At 41.8% G+C, this 21,723-nt stretch overlaps 1 protein-coding gene across 1 annotated transcript in view; it reads right to left on the bottom strand.

The window, feature by feature from the left end:
• The window catches only part of CCDC170 (coiled-coil domain containing 170), a 96,674-nt gene that overhangs the window by 3,795 nt on the left and 71,156 nt on the right, over nt 1-21,723 (bottom strand). Inside the window, 2 exon segments of the mRNA XM_038526336.1 lie at nt 12,799-13,041; nt 15,739-15,912. Coding sequence (XP_038382264.1) covers nt 12,799-13,041; nt 15,739-15,912 — 417 coding nt within the window.

The raw sequence follows: 21,723 nt of genomic DNA, 5'->3' as shown, positions 1-21,723 counted from the left end.
GTTACAGATATTTTACCAAAATTTAGAAAAAAAAGAATTGGAAGTAGTTTTATATATCTGACACAAAATTTTTAACACTGACCATTAAAAATAAAAATGAATGGGCTACCATTTAACATCCACTACGGCCACAGTCAAAAAAGAGAGACAGTGACAAGTGTTGGCGTGGGTGTGGAGAAATCAGAACCTTCACGTTCTGCTTATAGGAAGGCAAAATGGTGCAGCTGTGAGAAACCATTTACCAGTTTTCAAAATAAACACAGAGTTAACACATGAGCCAGCAATTCTACTTCAAGGTTTATACATTCAAGATAATCGAAAATGTCTGTCACACACAATCTGTACACAAATGTTCACAGCAGCCACTATTCACAATCATCAAAAAGTAACAATAACCCAATATCCATCAACCAATGAGTAGATAAATAAAATGTTGAATTTCCATGCAACAGAATATTACTCAACAATAAGAAGGAGTGAAGTACTGATACAAACTATGGATGAACCTTGAAAACCTTCTGCTAAGGGGCAAAAGCCAGTCACGAAAGACCGCTCCTTGTATTATTCCATTCAAATGAAAGATCTAGAAAAGGCCAGGGACTGGAGGGAGGGGAGATGGGAAGGAACTTGGGTTGTTTTCAGGGATGATGAAAATGTTTTGAAATTGGATAATGGAAATGTGCTTTCATCTACTATCATACACACAACTTAAGATATTTAGCTCCTTTTCCAGCAGACAGGAGGCCAATGGCAACCATACTTTGAACAAGTTCAAAGCTCTGAACTGATTTCATTCAGGAGAGAGGAAATCCTTGAGAAACTGACAGCAGCAAGAAAGGTGGAAAGCACCACTGCAGCTTGAGAAATCTGCCAGCAATACTATCCCAACAATAGTTGGGGGAAGGAACACGGACTCAGTTTTTGAGCCAATGATATGACACTAGAAGACCCAGCACCTGAGCCAAGTTAATGCCACCGACTAAGCACAGGTCTATGAAGCTGACCTTGAAGATCATTCATGGATTCCAAGCTATCAAAACCCATACTGGAAAATGAACAGCACGATGGACACAGTATAATAAACAATTGCCCCAGCATTGCTTCCTGGGTATGACGATGTACAGGGGTCACATCGGAGAATTCTCTCCTTCATGCCACTGTTCTATAGATGTGAAATTTTTCAAAATAAAAAGTCAAGAAAGGGAACTGTCCCATGCATGACCAATACAACATGAATCCTGCCAGTAAAGATTTTGAATATACATGTATGTTTATTTATAAATTACATAAGCAACTGTTCTAAATAATATAGTCTGTGGATTATCAAACATTTTACAAATTGAGGGACATTACATGAATGAAATCTTTATCAATTTTAAAACAAAGTTATCTCACTTTAAAATAAGGAGCTTCCCTTCGTGTGCAAACTATCACACTGTTGCAGAGAAAATATGTGGCCAAATGGGAAGTTGCTGGGAATGGAAATATTGAATTCAAAACCTTGTATTAACAGATATGTTCAGCCTTTCTGCTCAGATTGGAAAAACATTTACAGTGGGCTATCTACCAAAAGTGATGGAACACAGCTTGGAGAGCTAGAAGTCCATAAATCAGGTCCTAATGAGAAGAATCCATAGCCAAGAATGTCTGAAAAATATGAGACTTTATCACAATCTTAAGGGCTGCCTCAATACTTGTCATCAGTGAGCAAAGGCAAGTAATAGAGCTCTGAGCCAAGCCACCAGAACAGAACTGAAAGCCCGAGGATGATAGAGACCTCGGATTCCTAAATCAAACCCAACAAACAAGATTCCTGGAAGTGGGGCGTGGCTAAGGAGCTTCCCAGATCCAGCCCAAAGTTCAACAAGAGCCTGTGCCCCTAATGTTCTTCTAGGGGGGCCAGAACTGGTCATAAAGAAGACCAATATGCCACCCAGACCCCCCAGCAGAGATGGAGAAGGCTCCAAGTGTGCTTAACTTCCGGTAAACACCATATGTGGTGTCAGCCTCCTGGAGTGAAAAAAATTCCAAAATCTGGTGAATAATTTTCTCTCACGTTAAAAGGGCCCAAGGCCCTGAAAGAGATGGTGATTGAATTTAAAATGTAGTGTGCTGAATCCCCCAGAGGATCTGAAGCCTCTAGCTGGAGGGTTTGAAAATGCAACCCTGCAGGAGTGAGGCAATGTCCACAGGCTCCCTGAAGACAGTGGGACCACCAAGTGGGAGACTCTCCCCTAGGCCCAAATACATGTGGTGTCCCTACCATAGAGAACCACGAAGATTTTACCAGAAGGAAACTGAGGCAGACCACAAAGGAAGGTGTTTGACTTTGCAGCCTAAGCACACTCCCATACCATTCTACAGCCCAACAAGTTCTTACTATAGGGTTCTTCTTGGTAGGGAGAGCTCAAAGCAAGTCCAGGTCCAGGATGGTAGATTACAAAAAATGCATATAAAGAAAGGCTGCACTGACTGGGCTGGAGAAGTTCTAGAGCAGAGAAGGAGCATGGGGAGCAGCTGTCTTGCGTGGGAGATTATCAAGAGAGGTAGCAAGGGGAAGAGACCTTTGCTGTTGGCTAAAGGATGTTATTCCCTTTCAGTGTTTCCTTGGGAGACTACAGGGAAGATAACAATGACTTTCCACTAGTTTCTGGTTGTCTGGCTACTGATTTGGGGACACAGCTCCCTACTAAAATCGGGCCATATGATACAGACTGAAGCTGACACCTCGCCACCAAGTATCTATTCTTTCTTTTGTTCTTACTGCCCAGGGTAGATCCATTTCTCAGGCTGATTTCATCTCAGTGAGGCCCAGAGACGGTCTGGCCAGTGGGATACAAAGCATTGTACTGTTCCTGGAAAGTGGCCTACAGCATGTCCTCCCACCTCTCCTCTGTGCTGGTGGCTGGGATAAGGCCAGAGCCCCAGCAGCAAGCTTGTGTTAAGAAGCAGCATTGAGGGATCCCTGGGTGGCGCAGCAGTTTAGTGCTTGCCTTTGGCCCAGGGCGCGATCCTGGAGACCCGGGATCGAGTCCCACGTCGGGCTCCTGGTGCATGGAGCCTGCTTCTCCCTCTGCCTGTGTCTCCGCCTCTCTCTCTCTCAATGTGTGACTATCATAAATAAATAAATAAACAAACAAACAAACAAATAAATAAACTATCATAAACTATCATAAATAAATAAATAAATAAATAAATAAATAAATAAAATAAAAATTAAATTAAATTAAATTTAAAAAAAGAAGCAGCATTGAGCAGGCACCTGGGGACTCAGTCTGTTAAGCATCTGCCTTCGGCTCAGGTCCTGATCCCAGGGTCCTGCATTAGGCTCCCAGCTCCACAGGGAGCCTACCTCTCCCTGCCTCTGCCTCCTCTCTCTCTCTCTGTCTCTCATGAATAAATAAAATCTTTCAAAAGAAGAAGAAGAAGCAGCAGCATTGAGGATGAAAGCTATCACTAGGACAATGAAGGAGAAAGAACAAGCCAGGGTTGCTGATGACCATAGAGCCATCCTGCTAAGCATGGCAGGTCTTCTTTTCTGTGAGAAAGTAATAAATATCTCCTCTGCCTAAGCCACTGTTATTATGAGATGTTTAAATAATTTTAGTGGAAACAAATCATAACCAATGCAGGCTAAGAGGCAACTAGTGTTATATGAGTTACACAAAGCATTTTCTGGATCCTCTGGAGTTCTATCATATGATTTCAGTGTCTGTATTTGCATTTGTGCAAAAATCTGTTTGTGCCAATTAGTAGTACTACTTTAATTATTCTAGATTAATGAGAAAAGAGCAAAGGTGGAGTTAATACATAAATAATGTATTCATGCCAAGTGAAGGCCAAACTATGTCACGGTACATATACAAACAAAGTATCTGCAGCATTCTATTAAAGCACAGAGTAGAATAAATGCTCTGTCCTTAGACAATACAAACCACAGGCATGCCAAACTCAAAAGAACCTGTACCACAAGCAATTGATACCACACATTCTTAATGGTGACTGTAGTGAAATAACATAATCTAGCATATTGAATCAATAGCATTAATATTTTTAATTTGATTTTTACACTTCATTTTGTTTTCCAAATTGGTTTGAATTTTATAATGGTAAAAAATTAGCAAGATTGGAGCATTTATGTGGCTCAGTCAGTTGGGCCTATAGCTCTGGGTTTGGGCTCGGGTCGTGGTCTCGGGATCATGGGATGGATCCCCATATCACACTCCATGCTCAGCAGGAAGTCTGCTTGAGATTTTTTCCCCTTTCTTCCCCCTACCCAACTTGTGTGCTCTCTCTCTTTCTAAAATAAATAAAATCTCTAAAATGGTGGGGGGGAAAATCTGCTGACCACTTTTAAAAAATGTAGCAAGATTAAGAAATTTTTTTAAAGATTTATTTATTTATTCATGAGAGACAGAGAGAGACAGACAGACAGACAGAGGGAGAAGCAGGCTCCATCCAGGGAGCCCAACGTGGGACTCAATCCCAGGTCTCCAGGATCAGGCCCTGGGCTGAAGGTGGCATTAAACCGCTGAGCCACCCGGACTGCCCAAGCTTAAGAAATTTTTATATGCTATTAAATTTGTATATATGAAAGCAATATTATAATAAAATTATTTTGACTCAACACAGAAAGGGCAATCCATGAAAGAATATTTTTCTTTCCAAAAGATTTTCTACAATCATCATGTTTGCCTGCCAACTTAAAATTTAATAGTTTATCTGGAAAGGTCCACATTTTCCTGGTTGAGAATTCAGGGAGAAATGTACTGCATGAGTCTTAAAAAGGAAGACTGGGATGACCTAGAAGTCAAGGTCTTCAAGCATAGTTTTGCAACAGAGAAATGCACACAAAAACTCCATACAAATGTTCCTAACAGCCTTGCTCATAATAGCCAAAAAATGGAAACAATCATGTCCATCAGATGCTGAATGCATAAATGATGTATGGTATATCCAAACAATGGAATATTATTCAGCATAAAAAGGAACTGTGATGGCTAACGTTACATGTCACCTGGGCTGGGCCACAGAGCCCAGATATTTGGTGAAACTTGGATATTTCTGTGAGGGTATCCAAGAGAGAGGTCAACATTTAAATTAGTGGACTTTCAATAAAGCAGATTTCCCTTCCATCGTGTGGGTGGGCTTCATCCAGTCCATTGAAAGCCTGAATAGAACAAAAGTGACTCGCCCAGAACAAGAATGAATTCTACAAGAATCCAATCTTTAGACTTGAATGGCAACATCAGCTCTTCCTGCCCATCTATTCTATAGATTTTGAACTTAACAAATTCCATTATCATGTGAGCCAATTTCTGAAAATCAACTAATCCCTGTCGCCTTCACTATCGCCCTCCTCCACTTCTTCCCTCCCTTTCTCTCTGATATAATATATATGATATATATATATTAAGCCTGCTCCTCTGGAATGCTTGGATGAAATACATGTTTCATATATATATCAGAGATAGATAGAAGATATAAATAAGTATATAGAGAAAAACCCTATTAGTTCCTACATATCCTATTAATTCTGTTTGTATGTAACAGACAGGGTGGGGAGAGACAGACATCTCCTATTAGTTCCGTATCTCTGGAGAGCTCTAATATAGGAATGAAGTCCTGACACGTGCCCAATGTGGATGATCACTGAAAGCAAACTAAGTGAATGAGGCCAGAGGCAAAAGGCCACATGTTGTACAAAACATTTATAGGAAATGCCCAGAATACGTAAATCTAAAATAAATTAGTGGTTTTTAGAGGTTGGGGAAGGGGAAAATAGGAAGTAACTGCTACAGGTATGAGATTTTGAGGGGGAGTTGGGAGCAGAGTAGAAATGTTCTAGTGTTAGGAAGTGGTGATGTCTGTACAACCCCATCAATGTATTAAAAACCAGTGAATTGCGGGGCACCTGAGTGGCTCAGTCAGTTAAGTGTCTGCCTTCAGCTCAGATAATGACCCCGGGGTCTCGGGATAGAGTCCTGCATCCTGCTCTCTGCTCAGAGGGAATCCTACTTCCTGCTTCTCTCCCTCTCCCTCTGCTCCTCCCTCCCACACTCTTTCTCAAATAAATAGAATTTTTTTTAAAGTGAATTATACACTTTAAAATGGCAAATTCTATGGCAAGTAAATTATATCTTGACTTTTTTAAAGGCACAGAAATGTAGTTCAAATTATTATTTTTTATATCAACCTCCATAAGTGGTGAAATTCATTCTTTTTTTGGAATATGAAATTTTTTAATTTAAATTCAATTTGCCAACATATAGTGTAACACTCAGTGCTCATCACATCACATGTCCTCCTTAATGCCCACCACCCAGTTACTCCATCCCCTCACCACTTCCCTTCCAGCAGCCTTCAGTTTGTTTCCCAGAGTTAAGAGTCTCTCATGGTTTGTTTTCCTGATTTTTCCCCATTCAGTTTCCCCTCCTTCCCTTATAGTCCCTTTCACTATTTCTTATATTCCACATATGAGTGAAACCATGTAATTGTCTTTCTCCAATTGACTTTGGTGAAATTAATTCTTAACTTAATAAGTGTAGTGAGCTGAAGTGTGTGTCTCCTTTCTCCCAAATAATAAATATATATCCATCCAGAACCTCAGAATGTGACCTTATTTTGAATAAGGGCCTTTGGGGGTATCATTAAGGCAAGGATCTCACGATGAGATTATCTTGGAATAGGGTGGCCCGTAAAACCAATGATGGATGTCCTTATAAGAGACAGAGAAGGAAGGACACACAAGTGGATGGTCATCTACGGGTGGCAGCAGATAGGAATCCTGCAGGTGCAAGGTGAGGACTGAAAGCAGCAAGCAGAAGTCCAGAGAGAGGATGGAGCAGATGGGCCCTCAGCCTCCCCAGAGGGAATCAACCCTGCCAACACCTTGATGTCATATTCCTGGCCTCCAAAATTATGGAAGAAAAAGTTTCTATTGTATTAAGCCACCCAATTTGTGATCACTAGTTATGGCACCTGTAGAAAATTATACAGAAAAGCCATCTTTGCTAACATTCAGAAATGTTACCTTATAAATAATAAAGTCAATAGAAGGACAAGCACAGACAACATACAAAGATAAATAGTTGATAGTATTAGTCTTTCCTGGACACTAATATATGTCTCAAACAAAAAAAATAAAAAGTTATTTGTACCTAAGATCTCTGACAAATTCATGAAGTCAGCATTCACCATGTTAGTAAGTTAGAGAGATCTCTATTCTCTAGTGGAAGGCAGACTTAGCATCCTATTTGGCAAAGGCCTGAATAATTCCTGACTCAGTCAAATCACACCTCTCCTACACCTTTCCCATAATCTTAGCTATAAAAAGGTGTGGATCTCTTTATGCAACATAAAGCAAATAAACAAGCCAACTTTATTTTCCCAACTCTTCCCCTTTTCATCCAAGTATCCCAGAAGAGCAGGCCACTGACTTTTGTTTCTATTTATCCTTCATCCTTCAGCATACTGGAATTTGGTCTATTCTCAATGCCCTCACCCACAATCCCAACTATCTACACTACAGGTGCTTGAGCCATAGGTGTCCCAGCGCCAAGTACAGTGGATAGTTGTTCAACCTCTACCTTACTGCTGCACATGATGCTGTTGGTCACAGCCTCATTCTGGAGACCCCCTGCTCTCCCATGTCTTTGTTTCCTTTTTTCTAGTCTCTTCCCGGATGATTTAACTCTCATGCCTGAAAGTCTGCAATGGCTTTCAGGAACCAGAGGACAAGTCCAAGCATCTTAGGAAACACATGAGGCCCTGGGTGATCTGGCCCCTATGTGCTGCCCAGCTGCTTCTTCCACCACTCCCTGACTCTGGAAATCATCCTGGTGTCAGGAGCAACTGGCCAGAGCTTCTGTTCACCTGCTTACTGCATCTGGTTATCACTGGTATCATTCCCTTCTCCCATCTATTTGTCTGTAGTTCTGTTACTCCCATTCCACACCCACAATTCTTCCCATATCCACATACCACCTATGAAGATAATTTTTTAACTCAACCACCTTTTGAACTTACCCAAATTTGTTTCTATTAAAAGGAATTCTGTATGATTTCCATAGAATTTTCCACAACTGGAAGATAACAAAAAAGCAAATACTATACAACATACCATGGGGAGCACTGAGTAATGTATGGAATAGCTGATCACTATATTGTACACCTGAAACTAATGTAACTATATGTTAATTATTCTGGGATTAAAATGTTTTAATACAAAGAAAAATGGGTGCCTGGGTGGCTCCGTGGTTGAGCATCTGCCTTTGGCTCAGGTCCAGGGTCCTGGGATCGAGTCCCACATCAGGCGCCCCACAGGGGCCTGCTTCTCCCTCTGCCTGTGTCTCTGCCTCTCTCTCTGTGTCTCTCTAAATAAATAAAATCTTTAAAAAAGAGAGAGAAGAAGAAACCACTGTATAATAAAAATAAAACAGTATTACCAGGTACTATTGCTTGTTCCCAGCACTGAGCTTAAAGGCTTATTCTTTATTTAAAAAATAGACTAGTAAATGTTCAAGGGGCATAAAAACACAGTAACCTCTATGATTTTTCTCCTTCATTGTGAAAGAATTGGAAGAAAAATGAAAGGGAATCCATTTTTCACCTCATGACTGAACTCTATAATGCACCACCTAGAAGCATTTTATATGCCACAAGAGCTATGTGCCCCACACTTGAAAACGTTGCTTTACACCACTGACACTGGCATAAAAAATTGTTAAGCCTGACACTGTCAATAGAACTACATGTTGTGTAATCACATCACCCAAAGAACAAAATTTAATTACAAGAATCAAGTTTGCTTGTGAAAGGTTAAGTGGAAAGACCACTTGTACATAATTACAGTAATCCAGGCAAAATATGATACAGATGTGCAGCAGATGTTGTTGGGACCAAACAGGAACATATTCGAGAGATAGAGGGCTCAATTCCCACTAGCTGTTTCCCTTCTTCTGCTACAGAAGAAAGTGTGGGCTACTGTCTCCCCAACACCACTTCCAGTTTATGGGGCTGTCTTGACTAAGGGTTCCCAGCACTACTCTCAATACACTTAGCCTAGAAGACCCCCTCCTCAGACCCACACCCCCAATGGACCCCCCACACTGCCATTCACCAAGAGCTGCCCCACTTCTAAAACCACTCTTTATCCACTCTCCCCCAGCAGATGCTGGGCCTGGTTCCTGGGTGTCACCTGGGGGGAATCTCTTGTTCTGTCATTATCTCCTTAGTGGCTGAACTGTGGGCTGCTACACTCCACGCAGGCCAATCTTACTCAGGCTCCTCAACTGTGGCAATTCTAAGGGCTCCTCCAACCCCACAGTACAACTGCCACCCTCGGCAGTGATAAAATTAGCTATAATGGCAACTAATGTTTGCACCAGCTTTTATAGTATCTTCATTCACCATATGATTCTATTTTAGCTTTCCAGTATCTAGAAACATGCAGAAAGTGAGCTGGAACCTGCAAGGTAATGTCACGGAGTCCTGACAGCCCTTCTTGGCCCAACCCACTTCATCCAGAGACGGAATCTCCATTCTTAGCAACTGGCAAAAGCAAGGCAGGCCTCTCGTATCAAGGGAACCAAGGTTCTCTGTGATTATAAGGGGATGGGTGGAGTAGAAAGAACACAACAGCCACCCAATTATGGAGAATAGATGCTCAGCCACAGAAGCGATGTAGATTTCACAACCTAGGTTAGCAGTAAAATACACAGCGAGGTTGAGTCAACCCTGACTTTTTCAATTAAGCTTCTTAATTTCTCCTGAGGACAGAAAACCACAGTATATGAGAAGGGGAAAATTTGTTGGTAGGGACCAGATGTCCCTAGCTATAGGGTGGAGGGAGCTTGGGACAAGAAACCAGGCAGCTCATACTGTACCTTCCAGAACCACCGCACCTTGTTTCAGAAACACAGTGTGGTCATTTTTTTTTTTAAGATTTTATTTATTTATTCATGAGACACACACAGAGAGGTAGAGACATAGGCAGAGAGAGAAGCAAGATCCCTGCAGAAGAGCCTGATGGGGGACTCAATCCCATGACCCTGGGATTAGGACCTGAGCCAAAAGATGCTCAACCACTGAGCCACCCAGGTGCCCCACAGTGTAGTCTTATTAGGAAATCCTCACTCAGGCCCTTCCTCTGGGAAGTGCTAGTGCCCCCCACCACCACTGCTTAGTTATCCTTAGCAATCACTCAGACTGTTCCATGTCACTCCCTTCTTGGGCTTTGTGGAGTTCTGCAGCTCAGTGTATGAAAATCCGCAGTGCTATTTGCCCTTTCTTCCTGTCACAGATTTCTTTGAAGAATTTGAACTATTCCACAGACATATGCTTACAGTGAAACATGTCCCTTCCTTTATGGCTGAATTTACTTCCCTGTTTTCAAATCTAAGTTCACTTTGTTTATGCTTCTAGTCTGTGTTTTGCTACCTGCATATTTAACACCAATTATGGGAACTGTTCTTATCTTTCCTTCACCACGAGGAAGCCAATGAAGAGAACAGATTCTTCCTAGGCCCAAGGCCAGTGGTATAGCAATAGTAATAGTAAAGACACAATAACTTCTAATTAAGATTTTCTCCTTGACAATGGAAGAATTAGAAGAAAAAAAATTAAAAGTAACCCATTTATCATTTAAGGACGGAACATTATATTATGCCCCATCATGCACCACCTAGAAACACTCTGTATCCACCGTAGGACATTTGAAAACCTGGCTTTACAACACAGATGCTGCCTCAACACCTCCTGCAGCCCCTTCCAGACCTTGCTGGGAGGGGTGGCTTGCTGACTCCAACCCCAGCACACCACCACCCTCCCCCACCCCCACTGCAAAGATCAGTCTCAAGGGGTGAGAGGGTGTGGAATACATTTACCCTGATATTTGCTCGCCAGCTTTTGCACCCCATCAGATGCTTGCTTTTCCTTGCTTCCTGCTTTCCTTATTTTTAATTCTGTTCCCTCCCCTGTCCTATGTCTGCCCTTTTTCCTCTAGGGAAATAAGCCTCAACTTAGAATGGTTTCAGAGGAAAAGAGCTAATGATTCAGGAGAAAAAAATACAAAAGGAAATATTCCCTAAAATAATGTCCTCACAACACATATGTAAGTGCTAACTTAATACCAGATTCCTGGGCAGACCTGGTGGCTCAGTGGTTTAGTGCCTCCTTCGGCCCAGGGTGTGATCCTGGAGACCCAGGATCGAGTCCCACGTCAGGCTCCCTGTGTGGAGCCTGCACCTCCCTCTGCCTGTGTCTCTCGTGAATAAATAAATAAAATCTTTAAAAAAAAAAAAACAGATTCTCTTTCCCTACTAGTCTGTTTCCTGATTCAGAAACATTCCAAAAGTCCAGTACAGAGCACTCATCTGCGAAGAACCAGGACATTTTTCGCATCTGTACTCACAACACACACATCAGCCAGAAAGGATATGTGCATATGAAGTAACACATTCTTTCCAGTGGCACACATACAGGACGTTTCAAGATTTTGATTAAATTCTTTTAAGTGTTCGGGACACCTGGATGGTTCAGTGGTTGAGCATCTGCCTTTGGCTCAGGGCGTGATCCCAGGGTTCTGGGACTGAGTCCCACATCGGGCTCCCTGCAGGGAGCCTGCTTCTTTCTCTGTCTATGTCTCTGTCTCTCTCTGTGTGTCTCTCATGAATTAATAAATAAAATCTTTTTTAAAAATTCTTTTAAGTTTTTTTTTTAAGATTTTATTTATTTATTCATGAGAGATGGAGATAGAGAGAGAGAGAGAGAGGCAGAGACACAGGCAGAGGGAGAAGCAGGCTCCACGCAGGGAGCCTGACATAGGACTTAATCCCGGGTCTCCAGGATCATGACCTGGGCCGAAGGCAGGCGCTAAACCGCTGAGCCACCCAGGGATCCCCTAAAAATTCTTTTAAGTTTTAATGCCTTTCTTATCCATAGTGATTAAGAGTTGAACACTTCAAAAAAATTAAAAATAAAAATAAAAAAAAGAGTTGAACACTTCAAATCCAGGAAGCACACTGTCCCGACCTGGGTACCAGCCTCACTTCATGGTGCAAGTCATCGCATGGAGCTCATGAAACACTGTTACCTGGCTGACTTCTCAGTGAAGAGGTGTGCTCATTTGCTCATTTCTTCCTGAGCAAATTCCTACATAACTCCCTACATGATCCCAAATATCAGTTACCCACATTAGGAAGAAACGTTTATATTTTCTGTACTTAATATCACCCCTTTTTTCTTTTTCTTTTAATTCCAGTACAGCAAATATGCAGTGTTATATTCCTTTCAGGTGATAAGACAGTGACTCCACACTCCCATAGCTTACTCAGTGCTCATCACAGTAAGTGTCTTCATCCCCTCCACCTGCATCACCCTTTTTTTCACGTAGCAACTATGGCTTCATTTCAAATATGGAAGAGACACTCAGTTGATCTCATATGCTGATTTGTGGGCACCTGGGTGGCTCAGTCTTTTGAGCGTCTGCCTTCAGCTCAGGTCACAATCTCAGGGTCCTGGGATCAAGCCCCACATTGGACTCCCTGCTCAGGAGGGAGCCTGCTTCTCCCTCTCCTCTCTCCTCCACTCATGCTGTCTCTTTCTCAAATAAATAAAATCTTAAAAATAATAATAATTTGCTGATTTGTGTAGCTTTTGCATTTCCCCCACAACTCTAGAAAATCAGAGGAAGATTTTGTCCCTTTTTCTCTTCTGGTTGTTGTAAGACTGCTGCTCTTTCACATAAACTAAGAGTAACTTGCAAAAAGCAATAAGGGAAGGAAGCTGAGCACTTGCCTTAAGCTCACTGGTGTCAGCCAGCTTGGCTTTGAGCTCCGTGTTCGCTTCTCGACACACACTCAGTTCCTTCTGAAGCCTCTCCACCTTCTTCTGCAACTTTCTTAGGGTGAGACTGGCTTCATCTCTCTCCACTGCTAGGGCCGAACGCACCTGCTTTTCCCCCTCCAGCTGGGCGATTTTCTGCCGCAGGAGGCTCATATGCAGTTCTTTGCTCTCCAGTCTTTCTTTCTGAGTCCTAAGCTGATTTGATATAAACAGGGTTTTTAAAAAAATAATCATTGAACAGGGGAACTTGGGTGGCTCAGTCAGTTAAGCATCTATCCTCAGCTCAGGTCATGATCCTGGGGTCCTGGGATTAAGCCCTGCTCAGTGGGGAGTGTGTTTCTCCTTCTCCCTCTGCCCATCCCCCTGCTCATGCGCTCTCCCTCTCTCTCACTGAAATAAATAAAATCTTTTTTAAAAAAATAATAACTGAACAGTAAATATAAATGAATCACTCAGGTAATGTTGATCTTTATCTACACTTCAATCAGACTAATTGGTAAACCATCAAAAAAGGCTATTAGATTCCTTTTCCTGGTTGCATTTTTAATTCTTATTTTTCCAAGAATTAATTTTGTAGCTGGAAAGGATGAGACAAAAGAGCCACAGAATGCACAAAAAAGTAAGCTTTCAACATGTGGTTCCTTCCAACACTACGTACATCATAACAGACATGTAAAATTACTTTTAAAACTACTAAAGAGGGATCCCTGGGTGGCGCAGCGGTTTGGCGCCTGCCTTTGGCCCAGGGCACGGTCCTGGATATCCGGGATCGAATCCCACGTCAGGCTCCCAGTGCGTGGAGCCTGCTTCTCCCTCTGCCTGTGTCTCTGCCTCTCTCTCTCTCACTGTGTGCCTATCATAAATAAAGTTAAAAAAAAATTTAAAACTACTAAAGATCAGAATAGGGTAGAGAGACAAAATCCTCTCCACCACCCCATGGCAACTACATTCACACTAGTCTTTTTAAAAGAAGAGAGAGTGCAGGTTAATACCAAAAACCTAGACTAATTTCAATCCCTTAGGTCCAGACCAAGTGACACCAAACATGAGAGTTGATACGTCTGTAAAGTAAATAATACCAGGGAGAATTTAAAGAAAGCTTTGTTTCATGTTTAAAAACTCTGAAATAGAAGGGACTTCAATAAGATTTTAGTTCATTGGTGTTTATTATATGCCTGGCCTGTATCATCCACAAACCAAGCAGAGAACAAGTTTTTCAAACAGCACTTATCATTCACACTCAAACTTGATGAAAGAAATTATAGTGGTTTTTAGAAAAAGATTATGGACTCTAAGGGTGGAAAAAACCCTCATAGGCTTCAAATATCACAATTAGTGAGTAGAATATTAAATGCAGAAACCTCTTTCATCTGTTGCAAACATCAAGCTTTGGAATCTAGAATGTTAGAGCATAAGACTGTCGCATTTTCCCTAATTATATACTCTGCACACTTGTAAAGTGTTCAGAGATGTGCAGGGCAGACTGAAACACAGGCTTATAGATCTTGTCTAACCACGACAGCATGGTCTATACCCAGATCCATCTTCAACAAAGCCCTTTTCATGTTTCTCTAACCAAGTTCCCTTCCTTGAGCTTCTTCACGTCAAATTCCACTCGCCTGCAAAATTGTACTGGTAAGTTCTGTACACTGGTAATTTTAATAATTATATAATACTTAAAGAACAGTGTTGGATATCAAGGAAGAAATCAATGATCTGAGAACTGAAAGAACTGTAGCTCAATTCAATGTCTCTGGTGGTATTGGGTTATCTACTTTCTTTAAAAATCTAATAAATGGAGAGTAGGTCAAATGTGAATAGAGTACAACCTATAAGCCAAGAGTTTAAAAATGTATTTTATTAAAAACGAACAACCTCACAAGGAAGACATTATCACTATCTTAAATATGAGGAGACAGAGAGGTATATAATTTGCCCAAGGTCACACAGCTTGGTGGAACCAAACTAGGGGTCCCAGATGTGACTCATTACACAGTCTGTACACTATAATTCCACCATAGAATTTTCTCCTAAGAACTATTATAAGAACACATCTGTGTTTTGCTCTTTCTTTCACCAATGCCAACAATTATATAACTAATAATTATATTTTTATCCTTTTCATCTACTCATTCATTTCTTTCATCTAAACTGTTTCTAACTCTTCTTTTGGGTGAGTGGAAAATAAGCTCTTCTTGCTTTACTATCCAAAGCAAGAGGGTTTATCCAAATGGAAACTGCTACATGTTCCCCAGTTCTCCTCATCCCTCTTAACAACAGAAACAGTGAGTTTCTTAGCTAGGCAGGTGGCTACCCAGAGTAAAGACTATAGTTTCCAGCTTCCCTTGCAGTTAGTTTCAGCCTTCGGAACTGTGGAATATAAATACAAGTTCACATAGCAAACTTTGGAAGGCTCCATCAAAAGACAGCTCACACATGCTTTCGCATCCTGTTCTTCATCCCTTCTCCAAACTTCTGTCTGGAACACAGACATGATGGTTCTAGGTACCATTCTGAACCATAAGAATGGGGACCACCCTAGGGATGAGAGGTTAAGGAGCTGGCATCAACCTGACCCTTTGACGACTTTACAGAGCAGACCTACCGCACTCACCCTGAGGCCTACCTCCAGAAATTTATGTGAAGTGGGGGAAGGGACCACTTCTAGTCATTTAAGTCACTTTTATTTGGGGTCTCTATTACTCATAGTCAAATATAACCTTAGGTGATACACTTACCATCCCTCACACTTGAACAGAGACTCTAATTCTAAATACATATTTTCATGTTTCCAAACTACAGTGGCAAATATGAAGGAGTAAATTATTTCTCAATATTTAAGTATCTCAGCAATTCCTTCTATCAACACTAGCAAGTTTCAATATCCCCTACCTTTCTCTGTAAATTGTAGGCAAGTGTCTTGTTTTCAATGACTGCATTGCTCTCAAGACGGACCAGCTGCTCCGTGCGAGCTAAAACTACATCCAGACGCATGTCAAAGCCAAGTTCAGCAGCCATCTGGTCCAGTTTCATTTTCTCTGAGAGCTGATCCAGAAACTTAAGATACTAAACCCAAGAACAAAAATAAAAATGAGACACAAAAACAAAGTTATCTGGTGATCTCACAGCATCCTTCTCTTCATCTGAAGCTTACAGACTGGTCTCATTAAACCCAGCACGTAGCTTAGCTCCTGACCCCAGTGTTTGGTAATGAAAGCCTCAACATCCTGCCACTTCCATGTCCTGCTTCTTGTCCAAATTCACTTGACTCTCCTAGTCGGCGATCTTGATGTTCAAGCTAACATTACACACTCTTCTGGCACTGCCCTGACTACATCTACACATCTCTGTTTAGGCTACTTGCTGCTGTCACTATGCCTCTCCAGGTTAATCCAGCCCCTGGGATCTCCTCACCCACAAATCTTCCAAGGCAATTTTTCTCACCTAAGTGGACTCTGGCCTCAAATGTGAAAAAAAAAATGACAACAGTCACCACTGTACTTTCCTTGGGTTCTACAGATCACTCCAAAATCAAAGCTCTCCATAAAAACACACGTGGACAACATTTTTGCTTTTTTAAGTTAAAATCCTATACCAAAGAAAATGTCTTTAAGAATCTTTAATGTATCACACTTTAAGGAACACCACCATAAAATAGAGCTGTATTGAGGAAGTCAAGGTTCATAATTTAATAGGTTAGCATTACAAAACTGTTCTAGGATCTTTATCCACTTGATTTCCTTTTTTCTTCTTCCAAGTTTTTCTTTAAATTCGTTAGTTAACATATAGTGTAATATTAGTTTCAGGTGTAAGATTTAGTGATTCATCACTTACGTACAGCACCCAGTGCTCATCACAAGTGCCCTCTGTAATGCCCATCACCCATCTAGCCCACCCTCAACCATCTCCCTTCCAGCAGTCCTCAGTTTGTTTTCTATAATTAAGAGCCTGTTTGATGGTTTGTCTCTCTTCCCCCCCCCTTTATGTTCATTTGTTTCTTAAATTCCACATATGAGTGAAATCATTTGGTATTTGTCTTTTCTGACTTATTTGCATAATACTCTCTAGTTCCATCCATGTTTAATTATCTACACACACACACACACACACTCCCCTCCCCACATCTTCTTTACCCACTCACTAGTCAGTGGACATTTGGGCTCTTTCCATATTTTGGGTATTGTTGATAGCGCTGCTATAAACACCAGAGTGCATGTATCCCTTCAAACCAGTATTTTTGGGGTCCTCCATTTGATTTCTGTGGTTTATCTGGCCATATCAGACAGAGGAATGCTTCTTAAGTGCTTACTGGATGAGTGAACCAATCAATGAGTTTTCTGTATCATCACTTCATGATTTGGGTTCTTTGAGCTTTCCTCTCATTGCAGTAAATCCTCATCTATCTGGCATTTTTGAGGCATTTATATGTTTAAATAAGTATAATTTCTTGATGACTAAAGCATGCCAGTGTGAAGCCCAGAACTATCTATACTTTTAGGCATCAAGATGAGATGAAATTGTATTTTCAAATTTTGCTGAATGGCATATTTAAAATTTAATCTCTTCTTCGAGAGGCACAGCCATGGCAAATATTGTTTATTTTCTGTGCTACCAGATGCAGGTTACTGTGTTGTGTTATAAGACCATGGGCTCCTGTGTTGTGCTACAAGACCACAGGTTGCTTTTGTTTCCACGTTATCAGTTTATTACTTCTTAATGCTCTTAGCTCTCCCCTTGGAATTACTCATTTATTTTCTTTTTTTTTCCTTAAGAGAGGGAGAGAGCCCATATATAAGTTGAGGTGGAGGCAGAGAGAGGGGGAGAGACAGAAACCTAAGCAGGATCCATATCCAGTGCAGAGCCCAGTGCAGGGCTCCAACTCATGACCCTGAGATCATGACCTGAACTGAAAGCAAGAGTCAGATGCTTAACAGACTGAGCCACCCAGGTGCCCTTGGAATTACTCATTTCTAATATGTATGAATGAAGGGAAAATAACTACTATTGTTTGTTTTATAAATAAAATAGAATCAGTACCTTTCACGTGGAGGTATAAAGCCTTTTTTGCTATGTCTATATGTGACCCATCCACTTAGCATCCAAGGATCTATAAGAGGCAAAAAAGGATAAAGAAAGGTCCAAGCCAACACCCCACAGAACAAGATCCTATTTCAAGGATCTTGGCTGTGCCTAGAAAGCTAGGGTTACTAGAAGGATTTACTGTACATCTTGTTTCTTTGAGTCACAGATTAGGATAAATATATTCTATTCAGTGTGAACTTCAATCATCTGTATCTAAATCTAAACTCTGTACAACTTAGCTTTTTCAGTTTACAGTTATCTACAGACTATTCACCAGGATGGAATCTGTTTACATAATTTGCTTTCATAACTGAGAGTTCTTTTGACACAATCTCAATTAAAATTAATGAGTCATTTCTATGAAAAAAAACAGGAAAGAGACATCAATCTACCTAAAATTCCTGCCTTTTATGTTTCTTCATAATTTATTTATTTTTATTTATTTATTCATGACAGCACAGAGAGATACAGAGACACAGGCAGAGGGAGAAGCAGGCTCCATGCAGGGAGCCCGACACGGGACTCGATCCCAGGTCTCCAGGATCACACCCCGGGCCAAAGGTGGTGCTAAACCACTGAGCCACCGGGGCTGCCCTGTTTCTTCATAATTTAAATACCATTTATTGACCCTTCCCCCTTAGTGCTGGAGAAACTTAGAAAACAAATATTTCCCCTGGCCTCAAGAATCTTGGAGTTGACTAGAGAAAAACAATTAAAAACTGAATACAAGATGTGGGGGAGGGCCTGAGTGGCTCAGTCAGTTAAGTGTCTGACTCTTGGCTTCCACTCCATGGTGATCTCAGGGTTGTGAAACTGTGTCCCACCACAGGCTCCACGCTGAGCACAGAGTCTGCTCAAGACCCCCTCTCCCTCTCCTTCTGCATCTCCCCCTGAACACACATGCTCACGATCTGCCCCCCCCATAAATAAATAAATAAATCATAAAGGAAACTGAAGACTTAAGTTGGCAAAGTGCTGTGATAGACATAGGTGTGTGTTGCCTGAAGGAGAACCAAGACTCTCTCTCTTTTTTTTTAAGATTTTATTTATTGGGGATCCCTGGGTGGCTCAGCGGTTTGGCGCCTGCCTTTGGACCAAGGCGCGATCCTGGAGTCATGGGATCGAGTCCCCCATCATCCAGCTCCCGGCATGGAGCCTGCTTCTCCCTCTGCCTGTGTCTCTGCCCCGCTCCCCCCTCTCTCTGTTTCATAAATAAATAAATAAATCTTTAAAAAAAAGATTTTATTTATTTATTCATGAGAGACACAGAGACATAGGCAGAGAGAATAGGCTCTATACAGGGAGCCAGATGCAGGACTCGATCCCGGGACTCTAGGATCACACTCTGGGCTGAAGGCAGACGCTCAACCACGCCACCCAGGCGTCCCAAAGGAGAACCAAGTCTACAGGACTCCCAGAGGAAGTGATACTGGAGCCACATCATCAAGGGACAGCCACAGTTGAAGAAGATAAGAAGGACATTTTCTCAGAAAGAATAGCAACATGCAATATGTAATGCTATAGGGGCTCTCTCTCTCTCTCTCTCTCTCTTTTTTTTTTTTTTTTTTGCCAGGAAAGTATTTTTTACAAATTTGAATGTGGATATCTTTGGACTCAATCACCACACACCCTTGCAGGGCCCGATGATTCTCAGAGGCCTTGAGTTTGCCATCGTGGGCTGGAGAGATGGCAGGTGATGGGCAGCCTGAAGAGGCAAACTGGTCAGGTCACAGAATGCTCAGCCATGGAACAAAGGAATCTGTAGCTGAACCTGAGAACCACAGAGAGCCCCTGGCCAGTTTTAAGATGGAGAAAGGTAAGATGAGACATACATCTTATTGAGCCCTCCCCAGCAGCAGTGGGGAGCTGTTAGAAGGTTGTTTCTGTAGCCCATGGAAGTGATCATAATGCTTGGAATCAAAGCACTGCAAATACACAGTGTATAAATATACAGTGGGGGTGAGGGAGTATGTGAGATACATTAAGAAGAAATTTATAGTGTTTAGGAATTGGTTAAAAAGAGGAAAGCACTAAGGATGACTCTGGGGCTGTCAGCTCCAGCAACTGGAGGCAGATTACCTCATCATCACTGAGGCAGGAGGGGACAAATTTGTGGAGAAGTGATCACTTCCATTTGGAAAATGTTTAGTGCAAGGTGTTCATGGAACATCTAGGTGGACAGTCCATCAGTCAGACTTCTTCCAGTTTAACATATCGTATTCAGATGCAACGTGTCCTTTCAAACTCAATATTTTAACCAATACACCTTTTTCAGGTAGCCTTCATCCTCCCAAAGTTCTCAAATCTACTCCTTCATTCATAAAACCACTATTTGGTCCAAATAGTTATTATCTTCTATTCTGCAGTTCTAAGAATCCCCCAGCTGGGCTCCCTACCTTTAGTCTCTAGACCCTCAGAGAAACCTTTCTTTTACTCAAAAACTTTCTATGGCATCTCATCACTCATAGGATAAAGCCTTGGGTAATTAATTAGCCTTCCATATTCCAGTTATCCCTCCATACCTCAGGCCTCTAGAGCTACCTCATGCCTCTGGCCTCATCATGTATCGTGTTCAATCTCCCAAGCACCCTGTCACCCCTCTGTTCCTTTATCCCTCCTACTGTTCCCTGTACCTTGAACCTCTTCCCTACCTCTTCTGCCTGACAAAGTCCTACTCCTTCTTTAAAGCCTCTCGTGAGGGACACCTGGGTGGCTCAGCAGTTGGGTGGCTGTCTTCGGCTCAGGTCATGATCCCGGGATCCAGAATTGGGTCCTGCATCAGGCTCCCTATGGGAAGCCTGCTTCTCCCTCTGCCTATGTCTCTGCCTCTCGCTCTGTGTCTCTCATGAATAAATAAATAGAATCTTTTAAAAAATGAAATAAAAAATATAGCCTCTCGTGAATGCCGCCTCCTGTGTGAAGAGGGCTTACTTCATCACACACACAAATAGGAAACTTTATCCAAGCTCCTGTTGAATTGTATGCCTATCTCCATCAATTAATTATTATGTCCTCATTTACCTGTCTCATCCACTGAGACTAGGATTTTCTACAGACTCCTTACGCATCTTTGCCTCGTATAAGGTATATGTGTTGCGTCTTTTCCCAACCCTCAATGCAGGCATGATGCTTCCTCAACTTTTTTAAGTACACAAAAATGAGAATGAATGAGTTTCCAGAGTACAAATTTTTTAACTTAAGAGCACTTTTCATGCCAAATGAAATCTCATTTGTCTTTTTCTTCCCCTGAAGACTCCTGTGACCCACAAATATGTACCTTCCTGTTCCATCCAATAAAATCTTTCTTTGGTCCTCCTGCTAATGCCTCTTTTTCTCTGGTCACCAAACTTCATAAGAATCTACTTCTACAGGTGTGCCTGGGTGGCTCAGTCGGTTACATGCCTGCCTTCAGCTTAGGTCTCGAGCCCTGAGTCCAGTAGGGCTCCCTGCTCAGCAAGCTGTCTGTTCCTCCCTCTCCTTCTATCCCTAGAACTGCCTCTTGAAGGCCATAGAATATCTTCCCATGGTCAAATACATGGGGATCCGTCCTCTTCTCATTCTCCTCTCCTTCTCACCCACTGGGTTTGCACCATTAGCATTTCTGAGTCTGAAAGTTTGCACTTTCAGCCTCACAGTGACATCACGCCAACTTTCTAAAACATCACAATGCTCAAAGTCACTTACAAAGCAGAGAATAAAGAATCTTCATAATCCAAACCATTCTTGCCTTCTCTCCTGCCACAGCCCCATGAAGAGTGCTGTGCTGCAGCCAAACTGGAACAGTCGCTCTGGACT

This window comes from Canis lupus, chromosome 1 (assembly GCF_011100685.1).
Source record: "Canis lupus familiaris isolate Mischka breed German Shepherd chromosome 1, alternate assembly UU_Cfam_GSD_1.0, whole genome shotgun sequence".
NCBI lineage: Eukaryota > Metazoa > Chordata > Mammalia > Carnivora > Canidae > Canis > Canis lupus.
The sequence above is the reverse complement of the archived record's forward strand: the minus strand, read 5'-3'. Positions and strand labels throughout refer to the sequence as shown.